The sequence below is a fragment of the Xiphias gladius genome, chromosome 14, assembly GCF_016859285.1.
Source record: "Xiphias gladius isolate SHS-SW01 ecotype Sanya breed wild chromosome 14, ASM1685928v1, whole genome shotgun sequence".
Lineage (NCBI taxonomy): Eukaryota > Metazoa > Chordata > Actinopteri > Istiophoriformes > Xiphiidae > Xiphias > Xiphias gladius.
The window spans coordinates 21,182,126-21,199,421 of NC_053413.1; the positions used below are offsets into that span (position 1 = coordinate 21,182,126).

The 17,296-nt window shown below is 39.6% G+C and overlaps 1 protein-coding gene across 2 annotated transcripts in view; it reads left to right on the top strand.

The window, feature by feature from the left end:
* LOC120799265 (collagen alpha-1(XI) chain-like) overlaps positions 1-17,296 on the top strand; it is an 85,431-nt gene that overhangs the window by 27,098 nt on the left and 41,037 nt on the right. For both annotated transcript variants that reach the window (XM_040144291.1, XM_040144292.1), the window contains exons 8-26: positions 1,855-2,160; positions 3,367-3,432; positions 4,543-4,584; positions 5,012-5,074; positions 7,956-8,030; positions 8,491-8,574; positions 9,772-9,828; positions 10,420-10,473; positions 10,711-10,764; positions 11,172-11,225; positions 11,366-11,419; positions 12,209-12,262; positions 12,365-12,409; positions 13,204-13,257; positions 13,348-13,392; positions 14,969-15,022; positions 16,015-16,059; positions 16,530-16,583; positions 16,688-16,732. In XM_040144291.1, the coding sequence (XP_040000225.1) occupies positions 1,855-2,160; positions 3,367-3,432; positions 4,543-4,584; positions 5,012-5,074; positions 7,956-8,030; positions 8,491-8,574; positions 9,772-9,828; positions 10,420-10,473; positions 10,711-10,764; positions 11,172-11,225; positions 11,366-11,419; positions 12,209-12,262; positions 12,365-12,409; positions 13,204-13,257; positions 13,348-13,392; positions 14,969-15,022; positions 16,015-16,059; positions 16,530-16,583; positions 16,688-16,732 (1,305 nt within the window). The remainder of the gene's footprint in view (positions 1-1,854; positions 2,161-3,366; positions 3,433-4,542; positions 4,585-5,011; positions 5,075-7,955; positions 8,031-8,490; positions 8,575-9,771; positions 9,829-10,419; positions 10,474-10,710; positions 10,765-11,171; positions 11,226-11,365; positions 11,420-12,208; positions 12,263-12,364; positions 12,410-13,203; positions 13,258-13,347; positions 13,393-14,968; positions 15,023-16,014; positions 16,060-16,529; positions 16,584-16,687; positions 16,733-17,296) is intronic.

A 17,296-nucleotide genomic window follows, 5' to 3' on the forward strand; every position in this document is an offset into this window, starting at 1 on the left:
AATTTATATTATATTTAGAAATATACTCTACCCATTTATACAATGCAGTCAGTAGATTTTCAGGATCTTTGGAAAAATTATATGGTAAAACGCTATGGAAAATCCTTGACCATATACCCAGTTTCTAAGAAAAAATGGTAATAGCTGTAAATAATTAGTAGTTGGTAGACAAACGTATTTGGTATTTTAATGAAGAATTATCTTTATACTTGATTCTTGTGATATTAGAAAGGTTTCAAACACAGATAATTGGTTCAAACTTCTCCCAGTGGGATACACTTTTTATCATTGTGGGAAATTCTCTGTGACATGACTCACTGACTTGACTGTTAACATCCAGATTTTTCTGTTGAAATTCCTGGTTAATGGTTTAAGCTTTGTTTTAAATTTCAATAAAACTTTAGGGTTTCATCAACAACAAAACATATTTTTATGATAGCCTGTGGAGGTTGAAACCCAACAAGGCTTTACTAACATCAAATAGCTTACTCTAGTCCTTGATTACCATGAGAAACTGCCTCCGTCAAATAGAGTGTGGATAAAGACCAAAGCAGGAAAACTTTGTCATTTTATGAACCATAACCAATGGAAACTCAGTAGACAGACGCATCTCCTATGTTTCTGCCATATCCTGAATTTAGCAGAACCTGTCTTAATTTGTGCTAAACCATCGTATAAGACACAACATAATGAAGAACATTTGGGTGTAAAACTAAAACAAAGTATATTGCAGTATTGTGTTGTCAGTTGATGGTTGTTTAGAATACTGCTATGCTCTACAGTCAGTGCATACATTTATAGTTTTTTTTGTTTTTGTTTTGTTTTTTCTCCTTTTTGGGGGAATTTTGCACTGGGTGTCTCTTTTTTATTACTGCTACTAGGTACTGCATTTTCTGCTGGTACAGCACACTTTTTAGGTTTGATATACAATAAATGTACCATGTAATAAATAAGATAAAATAAAGAGAAATTGACTGGTGACTTAGAAATTGAGAGTTTAAGCCCTGTGTATGTAAATCTTCACTGGGTAACCTAATTCATTACCTGTTTAGAACATGGAAGCACTCTTACAGAATATTTGTGACCTAATAAATCCGCCTAAGATGTCTTCCACTATGACAAGATCCCATGAAGTGAAGAGTTACTTTTGTGAGTTGCAGTGCACTCAAATGCAAGTCATTCTAAAAAGATTGCAGAAGCTCAAAAATGTTTGCAACAACTTTCAACTCACAAAAGTTACAAAAACAACACGTGGACATAGAGGTCGTTTCTCTACATTCTTCCTGAAGACACTGTCAATATTTGATGTCTAATGATGCATTAACACTGATTTACATCTTTCAATAAGTTGAGCACAGTCTGATTTACAAAGCAAAGGTTATAAACCAAAGTGAAATTGTCACTGAGTTTCTTACTTCATTTACTTCAAATCGTTTGTGAGAAGATGTTTGTGTAAAAATTTGCATTTGATCTTTTCTACTAAGATTGAAGTATTTAAGATTGTGCTGTCTAATTACTCTACTTGTCCTTGGTACTGTAATTTTTGAGCATGAATACATGTCATCTTACCATATTTTAATGCTTACTTATTCATCAGTGTGTCAATAGTTTGGGACATCTCACATTCCTATTGCTTTGCAGAGAAACAATTCAGAATATAAAATGCGATCATAGAAGTTAATGTTAATAACAATGTCTGTTGACAGAACATATGTGTATTTTCACATCATATTAAAAAATAGATGTGAATCATTGGAGCTGTTCACATGGTTTCATTTCACTAACCAAACCTCCATGTTCCCTCCCATCTTTACACTCCCTGCCCCATCTTTACGATGCCTGGATTGATCCCAGAGCTACGATGGTGAAATAGTGGATGATTACATCACGGGTGTGGAACAGGTCGGTGCGGACCCCACGGCAGTTGTGGAAGCTGCTGCCCCTGTGGACACTAAAGAGAAGGTGGACCCTGCAACTGACGTATATGAGTTTAAGGAGTACGACCTGAAGGAATATGACGACAAAGAGATTGTAGACAAGCCGTATGACTATTCTTATTATGGCAATTATGGCCACACTGATGCCAAGCCCACATCTGCAACATATGACGAAGAGTTTGGTCCTGGTGTTCCAGCAGAGACAAACATCAGAGAGAGCAGTGTAAGTGTTGCAGTGGTAAGAAGAAATAGTGGGGGAGGGGGAATACGGAGGCGGTGGTCCGGAATGTGGAAAGCTGGAGAAGATGCTGGTGGCATTTGTTTGATGGGGTGTTTTCAGTACCCTTTTGTTTGTTGTTTCTAATAGTATTGGGTTGTAGCTGGGAGCGTTCTGCATACACAGTCACCAAACACAAATACACCACCAAGCACAAACACACACCTTGTCTATCTAAGTCTCCCAGAGATAAACAGATGTCGACCCAGCTGTCAGCAGAGACACGCCCTCCATAACCTATTGACCCCAGTGACCTCTGCTGTTTATCAGAGACATGCTTCTCCCTGGTTATCACACCAATGATCTGGTTGGATTACCTGATGACAAACTCAAGTCTTAGCAAATGTTTTTTCATCACATCCAGAGCAACATCCAAAACCAGACAGAAATATCTGCTGAGCCAGTGTCTATCATGGCTTGTTTCCAGCTGCCTTCCTTGCCTCAGGATCCAGATTTTCAGAGGCAGGAAGTGACACAGTCCCTGTCTGGATGTTGGCTTGAGTTCTGTCTGCTTTGGGTTAATCTGAACTGCTCTATTAATTCTCTGGACTCTGAAATCTCAGGACATCACAGTCCTACTCCATGGCTTTCTAAAAAAGAGTTTTCATCTTCAGGCTTAACTGTACAATCTAGTGGTTTTGGGACACACTGCTGTAGGTGGTTTGTGAATTCTTCTCATGTGAAGTCATTGTATGGATAGTGTCAGGTAACGACCTCTGCATTTGTGCACAGATTTTTTTTTTTTCTTCCTTTTTTTTTTTTTTTTTTTGTTGCAGTCCCTGGCTTTTAGGAAGCTTAATAAATAAGAGTCAGACCAAAGTCTAAATTATAGCTTCTTGCTAAATTATTCTTGAGGTTTATTTTTCCAGCACACAGCAAAAAACCTCAGCTTTTTGCCTTGACAACTACGTAAGTCCTTCAAAGCATGCATGTAGTCAAGATTTTTTTCTGAGCTTTTCTTAGCAGTTTTTTCAGAGTTTTAAGTAACCGCTATAAAGAGAAGACACCCAGGGCCCCAGACGGGGCATCAACTGCTCATTGGTCTCACATTTTTCATTTTTGGCGTTCAAACCATGGTTGCTCTGCCTGTACACATAAATCTCTCGCCTGTTGTGGTGTAAGAAGCTCACCTGGTCTGTCTTATGTCTGTAGGTGGTTGGAAGTCAAAGTCACTTTGGGGAAAAAGGAGAAAAGGGTGAACCTGCTGTCATTGAGCCAGTAAGTGAACTATTAGTACACTATTAGTACTGTGTCTTAATTCTGACAACAAACCTCACAACTGAAGACGAAATGTCAGATACATGCACATGTTGGAATGTCACATTCACATAGTCTTAAACTCTAATCTAACAAAAATATCCAAGAATGGGTTAACTTCACTACTTTACTACTAGATAATACAGTATTTAGCCTGCTAATGCAATAGCAAACTGACAGACTTCCTCGTCCAATTCATAGATTTATTTATCCTTCAGCTGTCAGTTAATGTTAATTTGATAGAATAAGTCTATCTTAACATTACCACCCTACTTGTACATGATCTATCTAGCTATTTTAGCTGTCTAGCTTAGCAGCTATCACTCTTATCTTTCTGTCTTTTGCTTGGTTGGTCTTTTTTTTTTTTTTTTTTTTTTTTTTTTTTAAGCTAACAATTGTTCAGAAAAATGGCATATTTCAAAATGAGTGTTGACTGGCTTTCATATCAAGACTTTCCGCCTGTTGCACACAATGATTTATAAGTCTATAAAAGCCTGAATCAGATTCTCTGCATACTTGCTGAAGAATGTGGTTTCTTTTATCCATTATCTTGAACAAATAATCTCTTTCATATCTGACTTACAGTCATATATTATTATATATTATGTAGATTAATTTATTTCACATTTCAGTGCAACCATTTATTTTACTCAGGCACTTATGACAAGATAATCTTCCCCTCTGAAGAGATTTAACTCTCATCTTTGGTCACACGGCCACAGACAAAACAACTGCTGTCTACACAAAATGCCACAGTACATAAGTTCTTTGGAGAGCCATCTCGTACAATTTACCACCTAAAAAACTGACTAAAATAGCAACTGCAGTTCTCATTCCATACCATGTGTATCACCACAGGCTCCCATCCAAATCTTTGACCACACACACAATATAGAATAGAGCATCAGAAAACAGAAGCACTGTTAACTACTTGAGCTTGTAGCTATAAGTAGACTCATCAACCTCAAACCCAAAGCACCCACTGGCTCTCATTTCTTCCCCAATTCTCCATTGCCTGTGGATTTACAGGCTGCCCTATAATGCTACTGTCTCGACTTTTTCCTTTTTCAGGGAATGCTTATAGAAGGACCCCGAGGAGCTCCTGGCCAAGAAGTGAGTATCACGTTCTCCCACTCTCCTGTCTGCCTTCCACAGATGGAGAACAGCTAAGGAGGGAAAAAATGTCTTTATGGAAAGAGCATCAGTGCTGATCGCCAGCGAAGCTTGAGTTGGGAGAGACAGTCAAAATGTGAATTTTTGCATGAATGTGTGTATGTATGTATGTGTGTGCGTGCGTGTGTGTGTGTGTGTGTGTGTGTGTGTGTGTGTGTGTGTGTGAGCCCAAAAGAGAGCAAGAAGGGGGGTTGGGGGCTATTTTATTTTGAGGCTTATTTCTTTTTTGAACCCATGTCTTTTCTTTTGTCCTTGTTGGCTAATGCATATGAAGTATTGGATAGACTGACTGTGGTGGGAATGCTGGTTAGCAGCAGTTTGGGGTACAAAATGCTAAGTGTATGTGTATCTGTGTGTGTGATTTCAGGGTATTCCTGGTACGCCAGGATTGCAGGGTCCCCCAGGTGCACCAGGAGATCCTGGTGAGAGGGTGAGTGAAGGCTGACCTCATTTCACAGCTGATTACAGATGTTATTGAGAAGCTCTTTCATCCATTCTCTCCTCATAAAAGTTAAAACTTAACCGAAGTTATATTTTGCATAAAGAATAATAAAACACAGTTCCATCAGTCAGTTAAGATTCCAGGTAAGTTTTATATCAACCAAAAAACATGTTTTTCCAGCTATAATTCACACAAAACTGAAATACTAACTTTAACCACAGCCATCAGCATATAAACTCCCCTGAATTTGTTATCCTGCTGTATTCCTCTTTATTTGAAAGCTGTGAAGTACTGTTTCAATACCATGGAATGAATAATACTATTGGACACAGCTTGCTCCTGTAGCAGTTGGGGAGATTAGTGAGGTGTGATGCAGGGAAATGAGATGCCCATAAACTATCAATATACCAACAAAGAGAAGTTCTGAGAAAAAACTGTGTTGGTTCAAGGACTTTGCTGTAAAATATGTTGAAGTCTATACTTTCTCAAAGCCTTTTTTTCCCCAGCACTGTGGGATTCCACTCATGTGATTGATTGGATGACACAGAATAAGTGCCTGTCCCCTCCAGAAGGCTGGATCTCAGCTTGTTTTTCCCAAATGTGGTGATTACCCTGCACCCCTCTTTCATCACCCTTTTAGCGGATGTACTCTGCCTCTGGAGGTTAACCTTTTCTCTCCCAACTACAAAATACCTAAACACGCCTCCTCCAGTATGACCAGCTCTCTTAACCATTACAAAAAGCTTATTGTTCCAAAGGGTAAAAGGGATCCAAAAATACTTTGTTTGTCCAAAATGTCTCCCCCTCCCTTCATTTTCCCCCATGAGTAATAGTCTTGCTGAGGATTGACAGGGGGATTAAAAGTGACTTGTTTCTGTAGTCTTGTGGTTTTCCATTGCGCAGTATCCGCCTGGACTCAACTCATTCCTCGTATGATCAACATCTCTCTCCTTTCCACTGAAATACCACTGTCCCAGCCATGTAGAACCATCATTAACACTAGATGCTACTATGCTTACTGTAACAGCAATGGAGGAAGAGTATTTACCACCTTTGGGAAAAGCCAGATGGCAACACATGGCATCAATTTGCGCCAGAGATTGCAGCACATGACAAGACTGCAAAATAGATCCCGGTTCCTCTGGAAACACTGCGTACTACTGTAGCTTGATCTGACTCATGATATCTTTTTGTCTCCCCTGAATCAAAATCTTTTCAAATTATAATTTATCTGTCTGTTCTTAGTGTCATTATTCAATATGAGCAACTTTTATGCGATCATTTTGTTAGTAGTATTTGATCCACATTAGTGGCATGAATTTCAGTCAGTCTGTAAGGGAAGTATCTCATAACATTTGAATTGATTTCCAAGTACAGACATTTATGGTCCCCAGAGGATGAATCCTAATGACTTTGGTAACCCCCTAACTTTTCATTTGGCACCAAACACATATTTACACCTGTTCAACACTTCAGTTCATGACAGTGTTCCTCTAAAACTAATGACTAAATCCTCAACCTTACTTTGAGCTTAATGCTACCATAGCATGCTAATACCTAAAACATCCCATGCTTAAAATTGTTAGTTTGTTAAAATACTCAGGTAGGCATGTGAACAATCAATGCTAACATTTGTATTTTTAAGTGCTATACAAAGGCAACTGGCCTTGCTTGAGGTTCTTGATGACGTTTCACCTCTCACCCGAAAGGCTTCTTTAGATCTGAAGTAGCCTTTCAGATGAGAAGAAGAAACATCTTCCATAACCTCATGCAAGTCCAGTTGCCTTTGTCTAGCACTTAAAGCTACCATGACCTGGATGACTGAGAATCTTCACAGACCTAAAGTTTGCATGTTAGTATGTTGATGATAGCATTAAACCCACGGCACATCCGAACCTAAGCCGAGGCAGACTGAAGTCTCAGAAATTACAGCCTCATGCTAACAAATTACGGTTTAGACCGATGGAGGTTTAGCAAAATATGACAAGCTGAGATTTCCTAAAATAGCCACCATAAAAAGAATTTATCCTTTTTAATTTATTTAACAATGTAATGTCTCCTCTGGTACCACGCATGGGCCAAACATTTTTGTGCCCCACTTGTGGGAAGCATCTAAGAATAGCAAAACTCCCTCTCCGTTCTTCATCCATTGAACGATTTTGTTTTCTGGAATCTAATGAGCACTATAGCCTCACAGGCCCATGGCTGTGGATTTTTAGTCTTGTTATAAAGTCAGTGCTCTCCTGCAGGCAGTATCCCTGGGCCAGCTTAATGAAAATACATGCTTTGTCTTTGCTCGTGTTTGAATTCCCTGTCTTATTCTTCTCAGTAGGATTAGTCAGTTATCTGTTTGGAGTAAGCAACAACAGTGCAGACTGTAGCAAAGGACCTTCCCATTGAAATTATTGTTGTAGATAAAGAAAGGGTTTGCTGTGTATAGATTAGTTTCTCAGTCTCTGCACTGTTACTGTTGTTGCTGTTTTTTGTTAGTACTGTTATCAGTTTTTTCTTTTCAATTTACAGATCAGCACCAGGGGGTTATAGAGGAATGGCAAAATAATCATGTTATCTCATGGGAAAATATATGGCTTGCTTATTAACCACATCAAATTAATTGTTCCTTTGCAACGTTATGTACTCGTACGCAAGTCAACAAAACAATGGCTGATTTTAATTCAATACTTTGAAGATGTCTTTGTTAGCAACAAATAGTGTAAAGTCCTTCTGAATAGCATTATCGTAGTTAACGGGGATTTTATATACTGTGGTTGACCTCAGCTCCAACTGCATTACCCATTCACACTGAGGTATGGTATCTTTGTGATATCTAGATAGGAACCAACTCTCTCTTCCTCTCCTGACTCTCCAGGGTCCTTCAGGGCGTCCTGGTATTCCTGGTTCAGACGGTGTCCCTGGGCCTCCAGGTACCATTCTGATGCTTCCAGTAAGTCCTGCCGCTTTCCACATGCCCACTGGGCCGTCTGTCTTATCATCTCAGACATTAGTCTGTGAACTCGCTTCATTTAGTAAGTTTAACTTACAGCATCACCAGTAGGCCAAAGGATCACAACCTTATTTTCTTTGGGTTACAAATCACTTACCTTGTAAATGTCAGCCAGTGCAATGGAGTGGAACCAGTGACTGAGGCCTTGAAAGGCATGGTGACACATATTTATCTGTGTGTGAGTGTGGGCGTGTGCGCGTGTGTGCGTGTGCGTTTGTACGTGCGTTTGTGCGTGCGTGCGTGTGTGGTGGTTGGCTTGGTGACAGCTTTACATGATTAACAGAACACAGCAGAGATTTGAACACACTCACCAGGGGAAGTCATTAGATGCCTCACTCTGTTAAAAGAGACAAGTCTGTTTGATTCTGATTGTGTTTCTTTTTTGTTTTGTGATTGACAGTTCCGTGCGGGCGGTGAGGCACACAAGGGGCCTGTGGTTACAGCCCAGGAAGCTCAGGCTCAGGCCATCCTATCTCAGGCTAGGGTGAGTATCAGTGGTGGATATGACCCCCAGTGCAGCCTGCTCAGTTTAGAGGACACTTTAACTTTGTTTTTCTGTTTCTTGGTCTATTCTCATGAGCTAAATGCGACCAAATGCAGTTAAGATACAAAATTGAGGTTTTAATCCATATGAAATACTGTGGTCCAAATTATTGAGGGGGAAAAAAAAAAAAAATTATAAAAGAAAAATTTTAAATGACCCGGTAAATGTAGTAAATAATACTATCAATTCTCTAAATTCCAAAATATGGGGGGGGAAAAATATAGAACCTTTGTCAGGTTAGGTAGTAGACAAAGCCACAACAGATGTTCACACCCACTCAGGGATCTTGATAACCATAGCGGTGTTGACAAACAGGTTGAAATATGCAGCTTTAAGCAGTGTGATCTACACCAATCAGCCACAACATTGAAACCAATAACTGGTCTTAATTTCGTGGCTGATCAGTGTATAAACGAACACATGGAGACCATTACGGCACAAACCCTAAATATTCACACATTCACAACACTATGTCGCTGGAGGACTGGACTAAACTGGTGTTTAGTAATGTCTAGAAAGCACTTGTCACCTTTCTATATTTGACTGCTACTGTTCATTAGTGCTTCTTAATTAATTTTTTTTTTTCTCTACGCCTGCAAAATATATACCACAATGCACGCATGCTAACGTGTGATTTCGGTCTCGGTGTGGCATTGGAATTACAAAATTGAGTCATTCAGTCATCATGCTGCAAATACATTCCAGACAACTTCTTGGCAGTACCACGTTGTGGCAAACCATGAACAGAAACAAAGACCAGAGTCGTAAACTGCGAACCAGAACAAAGTGAAGTTTGCACACTGTAAGGTTCCATACTATACAGAGGCTAAAAAGGAGACTTTTTTATTAGTGGTATCTTTATTATTTGCAGATCCCATTTGGTGTTAAGTCCAATTAAATGGATATGGCTTAAGTTTTAATCTATCAGAACATTCAGAACATAAACAGTTGCTTTCACAGTCACTTTTCGCGGTGCTAATGCACTTCTAAATCATAACCTACATTATCTAACTTCTAGTGTTTGAGGAAGAAATGTTGTTTTTGAATGCATCGTTTGGCATAGACGAGGGTAAAACAAAGAGGGTCAACATTGTTCGCGGATTTGTGGTTTATGAGTTGCTTCTTTCTGATCCACAGCTGGCCATGAGAGGTCCTCCAGGGCCAGTGGGCATGACAGGAAGATCTGGTCCTGTGGTGAGTAGCTTTTTACACAAACACGCACCACTGATCTGCTTATCATCCGTTCATTTTACAGTTGAGAAACACAGTAGTTGATTAGAGCTACCTGATGTGAAGGGTTAAACTTCAAGCATTTATCATTTCCTAACACACACTTGTATCACTACCTGAGAAGCAGATTGAATGACTGATTAAAAGCAAATAGTAAAAACATAAAAAAACTGCTTTCTTAAATGTTACATATTATTTTTGATAAATACAATGTAATCTCACATACACAGTCGAGGCCCTTGAGTTCTTCCTCTTGTCTCGAGTGTGTCTTCCACACAACCAGTGCCTTCATCAAAAAACACAAGTGTTAAACCAATCCTGTAATTCCTGTATACAGGAGGGATTTTGTACACATGGAGAGATGCTCCAGAAGGTGTCTGTGTTGTCTATTCACAATCCATGTTTAAAATCTCACATTATGTGTGTTTGGATTTGCGTTAGTTTCTAGTCCAACCTGGATCATATTGATTTTTAAGACAAATGATTGGATTAAAAAATATGTGGCTTAAATGAAGACATATTCATTCACTAAATTTGTATGCCTGTGTTTGAAAGGGAGGTCCTGGTGCTCCTGGACTCAAAGGTGACAGTGGTGATTCTGGACCACAGGTGAGAAGAGTATTTATTTATTTATTTATTTATTTATTTAACATAAGTAACCTATTTTCATGGTAACAGCCTTCAGACTGATTAAAATACAATATTAAGGTCTTTGTTTTCATGAATAATTATACATCCTTGTTATAATTGTTGTTTCATTTTGGTAATCTCCTTCCTTTGTACAGTAAGCCTCCTCTTTTCCACTTTTATCCTGTACTACAGTACTTTTATATTTATTCTCTGTAGGGACCCAGAGGTCTTCAGGGTCCAGCCGGGCTTCCAGGAAAATCAGGAAAGAGGGTAAGAATACTTTTTATCCTGGCTCAACCAGGAGGTTTTTAAACTTTATTACATTTATTGATTCATCTCCTCCAGGGCAACACTGTGTAGCAACAGAAGAATAAGTTTCAGTTGCAAAATTTCTAATATTTCTGGCTAACAGGAGTCCAAGAATCAATGCTACAATGCCCAAAGAGCAAAACCTGTCTAGTTTCAAATGTGGCCTTATGTCAAATAAGTCAGCTGCACTTAATAATCATCTGTGTGTTGTGTAAATGTATAAAGTCATGTTTATTTAACTGTGAACTAGTTGGAAAAATAACAGCATCTTCCCTGTGTTTATTCTTCACACACCGTTCAAGATAATTGAATATTTTGGTAATGTGATTTCAATGTAGCCTGAAATGATATTTGTGTGTGCCCTCCAGGGTCGTAATGGAGCTGATGGTGCTCGAGGAATGCCAGGAGAGGCTGGGCCCAAGGTAAAGTACACACCGAGTTATCCAAAGAACAGTGTCCGTGGGCTGGATGTGAAAAATGCTTGGGGTACACTGTGTATGGAAAAAGTGACACCTGCCATATTGACTGGTTAAGCTGACCATCGGTTACTGTGCTTTTTCAGGGTGACCGAGGTTTTGATGGCCTCCCTGGTCTTCCTGGAGAGAAGGGACACAGAGTAAGTATGAGGAGAGAGAATTTTGGGTCTAACGAATGAACAAGGTCAGAGGGCAAAACATCATCATAGGCTTCTATCTGTCTCCAAAAATACGATCCCACAGTCTGTAATTTCTAGTCCCAAATCCCCATTGATCACAGTCATTGCTGCTCCGAACCCTGTCCTTACAGCAGCATCAGGGGTGATTGGTAGTTCAAAGGCCACCGCCCATCCATCTCATGTACACTCCAGTGTTGACAGATATGAATTCTGAACCAGTGGAACTCATTAGGGCGTTTGACCCAGTTACAAGAGGTGGGACCGATTCCAGAACCACTTTGGCTGCCATTAACTGGGCCTGAAGGCGAATGGAGAGTGCTGAGTCTGGAGTTTGTGGAATTTTGGGCCGGCGAGAGAGCCGAAAGAGAGAGGACAGAGATCAGAGGGGTATTTCTAGACAGGCTTTCATGCCTTATCCTATACTGAGTAATTACAGGGCCACCAGAGGTAGACCAGTGCTTATAGAGCACTATAAATAGTGGAAACCATATAGGACCATGCCAATTGTGGTGACCCTGCTTACTGTAGATTAAAGGCAGTTTTGTTGCCCATTTATGATGCTCTCTTTTCAGCATCCTCTCTGTACATTTTCTGAATTTTTGAACCATGTCATTTATTTTCAAAATGTAAAAATTAGGAGATTTTTTTTTTCTCTGTAAGCTGCTGGGACGAGGTCTGTGGACTCTCTTGTCACCCTTTCACTCCCACTCTTTGTTGATCTCCCTTTTGCTGTCATCTTTTTCTCTCCAGGGAGAACATGGTTCTACAGGTCCTCCAGGACCTCCAGGAGAGGATGGCCCTAGAGTAAGTAGTACCTAGTTACCATACAACTTAACGTTGTTCTCAAAAGTCTTCAAAATTCCTCTGCATTCCTTAATAAACCACTATTTTTCTTTCTATCCGAAGGGTGAAGATGGCCAGGTTGGACAGAGAGGTGTGGCTGGAGAAAGTGTAAGTATATTTATTATCGGATAATAACACAGTGAGACAGCATTGTTAAACTGCAGCTTATGTCAAAGATAAGAATATAATGAAAATATGACTATAATTTTACTAATTTCCTTTGCTACCACAGGCCTCATCCACTCATTCCTTCCCCTACATTCATTCCGGCAATTACTGAAACACATAGCCTCGCCCCCCCCCCTCCTCTTGCATCTGTAACGACATTCCTGTCTGCAAGGACCATTGCGTCTGTAGTCTCGACCTTGCCAAGACAAAATGGCTCTGAATAATAGATCAGAAAATAGAACAGGGGAATTTGTTGTTCTGTCATTACCCATGAGAAACTGCCATATTCTGCGTAGTTCAGTCTAAATGGACCATAAAGTTGAATGAAAAATGGTTTGCTCCGTCTCATACCTAACACAGCCCTGTCCTTCTTAAAGAAACAGTCGCAAACCATTTCATCACACGTTGTCCATAAGATAAAAGAGCTCAGTAAGTGCACCGATTTTAAGCGCACGAGTTAAGATTTTGATATAAGAAACAACTTTCTTGCTCATTCCGTGAATTGCACCTGCAGTTACCAAACATGACCTCATGAGGTCAGTATTTTACATTTTCAGGTCAATCACTTAAAGGAGTTTCAGTGCATCTAATTTGCTGTATATTATGCCATGATTTAATTGCCACTGTATTTTCGAAATGCAACACATAGTTGCAGACAGATTAGGATGAATTGATTTATGTTGGGGTATTATTTTACATAATTTTGTTTAACTTGTAACTTTCTTCATATACAGGGGCCCAGAGGTTTGCTTGGCCCCAGAGGGTCTCCAGGTCCTGCAGGACAGCGCGTAAGTACACCTCTTAAACAATTTAATTCTTATACTACTCATAATTTGTGTTCTAGCTTAACCTATATTTTCAAATTCTTAACTCCTTAGGGTCTTCCTGGACTTGATGGGCAAGCTGGTCCCAAAGGAAACATGGTGAGAAATATTCATGTTTTGCTCATTTTTAACATTAAGCTATCGACATTAGAAAGTCAGATTGTCAGACAGGGAGTTTTACTGCAAACATTTGTAAAGACCACCTCAGCAATCCGCATGTCATTTGGCCTGCCTTTGGCTGATTGCAGGTAAGTGAACTTTTACCCCAATGCAACATGATAAGAATGGAGGTTATAGCTCATTTGCTGATTAGAGATGGCGAATGCTAGCAAGAGAGTGTCTGATCATACTTCTCAAACCTTTTCCATAAAACAAAGTCTGCTCACTTTGATAGGCCATGATCAAGGGGCATTAAACTTTAGTAAGGGGCGAAACAGAACAGCTTGTCTTCTCATGGTCCCATCACACATTCAGCTTCCCGGAGGGTCCCAGTGGGGCGTTTTGAATGAACATAACACTCATTGGTCAAGACACTTGGACAAGCCCACACATTGTCTGTGGTCACTGAATCTCTGAGCCACTGAGCCAAAGAAACAAACTTGCTGTTGAAATGAAAGGAAACATATCAATAGAAATTCAGTATGTTTCTCATTTATTTCTCCAATCTTGGTATTGATCTAACTTTTCACTCTGCCACCAGAGTGAACTAAAAATCAAAACCAAACGCTTGAAAGTATCCAAAGTAGTAGAGCTTCTCAAATGGGTAATAATCCCTTATGTTATTCGCACAGGCCACTAACGTATGGATGGTTTTTAGGGGCATCGTTTACAATTGAAGAACCCAAATGTTTTTACTAACTACATTTGGATTCTCATTTAAGTTCAGTTTTGAATTTTGCACCAAAGGCCCTGCTAATAATCACAGTCAACCAACCTCAAATTCTCTGAATCCAGCATTTGCATTTAGTGTTTGTTGTAATAGCTGGAGCAGGCTGCTTCACAAGGGTCTTGTCTGGTTTTTTTGACGCACTAATTCTCAACAGAGATACCAAACAGCCCACCATTTCCAGTTAGTCTTATTATCTCAGTCTTATTAACTTTAATCCATACCCAGATGGCTCTGTAGCCCCACGGCATGTATTTAGAGAAAGTATTTCATCACCGAACTTAAATTCCCACTAGTCACTAGATAAAGGGCTAGCTTTGACAGGAAGTAAACGTAACTTTGGATAAGGCCAGGAAAACAGACAGCTCTGCTTCATTAGCCAGTGTATCACATTTCTCCCCACTGTTTCCATCTTTTTGTTTCACATTGTTGACACAAATTGGATAAAGCCGGTTCAGCCAAACACGGTCACCAGAAGCATTCATTTCACCCAGTGTCACAGTTTTGATGTGGAAAAAGTACATTTGCAACCGAATCCACATGAAGAATAATCTTTAACTCCAGTACATTTGAGCAAAAGACAAGATGCACCTAATGTCTTTGTAAGGATTTCATTCATTGGCTTTATACATAAATTAGATTATTTTTCACTATATTTATATAATTTTTTGGCTGTATTGTCATTTAGTAATTGTATACATTTACAGAATACTTTAGAATAAATATAAGAGAATCAGTTACAGCAGTTGAAAATATTAAGTTTATCCTCTGCTTTTTCTTTATGTGCAGGGTCCACAAGGAGAGGCAGGGCCTCATGGGCAACAGGGTATGCCTGGTCCACATGTAAGTTCATATTTTCATCTCTCCCTCCTTCCCTGCCTCAGATTTGTCCTTTTCATACTCCTCTTTGCCGTATCCAATTTGCAGCTGGGAGCACTGTGAACTCGCATGATCACCCACACTCCTGTTTTCTTAGTCAGATGTTCGCAGACATATTTTTATTTTGCTCTCCTTCCCCTCTCTTCTCTCACTCCATCCTTCATTCCTTATAATACCCTCCACTCTGTGAGGCATTCCACAAAATTCAAAACAAAATAGACCACAGACTTTACAGGTTTTCACTGACAGTGTTTCTCTGCTGCCACAAAAAAGAAAAACATCCTTTCTTGCCCTGCTGAGATGAGACATATTGTATTAATTTGATACCACTTCACCAGCCTGCATCGTCCAGTTGGTGGCAGAGTGAAAAATATTCTATTTTGGAGTCATCTTAATACAAACCAGTACACCCAATATTGTAGCCAGGGGTAAATGACCATTGCCAGGTAAGATTTTCAGTCCTGCTGACGCTCACAGCCTGGACAGGATGGCGCCATTCGACTGGAAAATATTAGTAGGAACCTATCCTGATGGTATACAGGTTGAATAAATGAATTGTTCTCTTTAGTTACACCTGGCCAGATGGGCCTTTGCCTTCCAGCAAAGGCATTGGACCATAGAAAAATGACACAGCTCTTTTATTTTAAGTGTTAATAAGTTCTTTATTCTTCATGGGGTGAATTTTCAAGTCTTTAAGATGTGTGACTTAAAATGAACTTTAGAAAATAATGAACCTCATTTTGCACAGCTGAATGAACAGGCAGTATGAATAGGCAGCCTGAAGTAGCCAACCAACAATAACAGTGGTTGGACTTGTTGAAGAAAGAGGGTAAATGCATTGCAAAATAAGCAAATTACAAATACAGCACACAGAATAATATACTGTAAGCCCTGTTATGGGAAATGATTAAATAGGCCTTACTGTTCTAATAATACATCTTTCTCTTGTCTCTCAGGGTCTTATTGGTCCTCAAGGTCCAATCGGGCCTCCTGGTGAAAAAGTAAGTAAAGAGGGAACCAACCCCCTTCAGTCCTCCCACCACCACTCTGCTGTCCTGATAAGTGAATGTCTCAGTCAAGACCTCATAAGTGATTCTGCAGATTCACTGCTGCCTGAGCTATAGGCTTTTACTGGCTCCTCTGCACAGCAGTAATGGTTTAAACACGCACAAAGATGACACACACACACACACACACACACACACACACACACACACACACACACACACACTGTATACTTTCTACAGTATGAGTACTCCTGCATAAGCGCTTACTTTGTGTAATTGAAAGTATTTTTTAGTGGGTTTGTGGATATTTAATAATTTTTAAAACAGATGGAATTGTGGCCATTTTCATACAGTAATATGGGTATAATCTGTCTGTCTGTCTGTCTGTCTGTCTGTCTGTCTGTCTGTCTGTCTGTCTGTCTGTCTGTCTGTCGTCTTACTTACCCATTATTCTCACTTTGTAGGGACCTCAAGGTAAACAAGGTTTGGCTGGCCTTCCTGGTGCCGATGGCCCTCCTGTAAGTAACCCGCCGGACTCCTTTGTATTTTTTACATCATTCAGACAAAAAAACAACTGACAACATGTTCACCTGTTGATAAATTATTTGTCTGACTACTCTAGGGTCACCCAGGAAAAGAGGGTCCTCCAGGCGAGAAAGGAACAGCTGTAAGTACTATGTAGTTTAGCTTTAAATTTGGATTTTAAAGCAAAGTATATAATTACAGTCGTTCTCAGAGACTTATCTAATGTGTCGCTGCGCAGGCTGGGTCAGACAGTTTTTGCAAATAATTGAATTTAGTATTTGTTTGGGCTTTATAGAGTGCCAAAAGAGCCAAGTTTAATATGAACACGCAATTTAGATATCATCAGGTAAGTTGTCGCGGAAATAGAACACACTGAGTTTTTTTATAGTCAGTATTTAGTCAGAGATTTTAAATGTAAAATATCATCTCACTTAGTACAGTCAAAAGCCCTCAGTTTCGGAAATGGTGATATATAAGTTAATCCAGCAACAGATTCTTTAGAATATTTTTCTTCTCGTATTGTCTTTGTCATGTATTCGATATTAACTACTGGGCATCAGGTGGCACTGTCCATTCACTTTTGTCCATTTACTTTGGATTAGGTCCTTTTAAAATGTGTAACTGTGTCCCATGTTTCTACAGTTAATATAGCAGAGGCAAATTGCAGTAAAGGTTGACGCAAACTACAGTCATGCTCACTTCACCA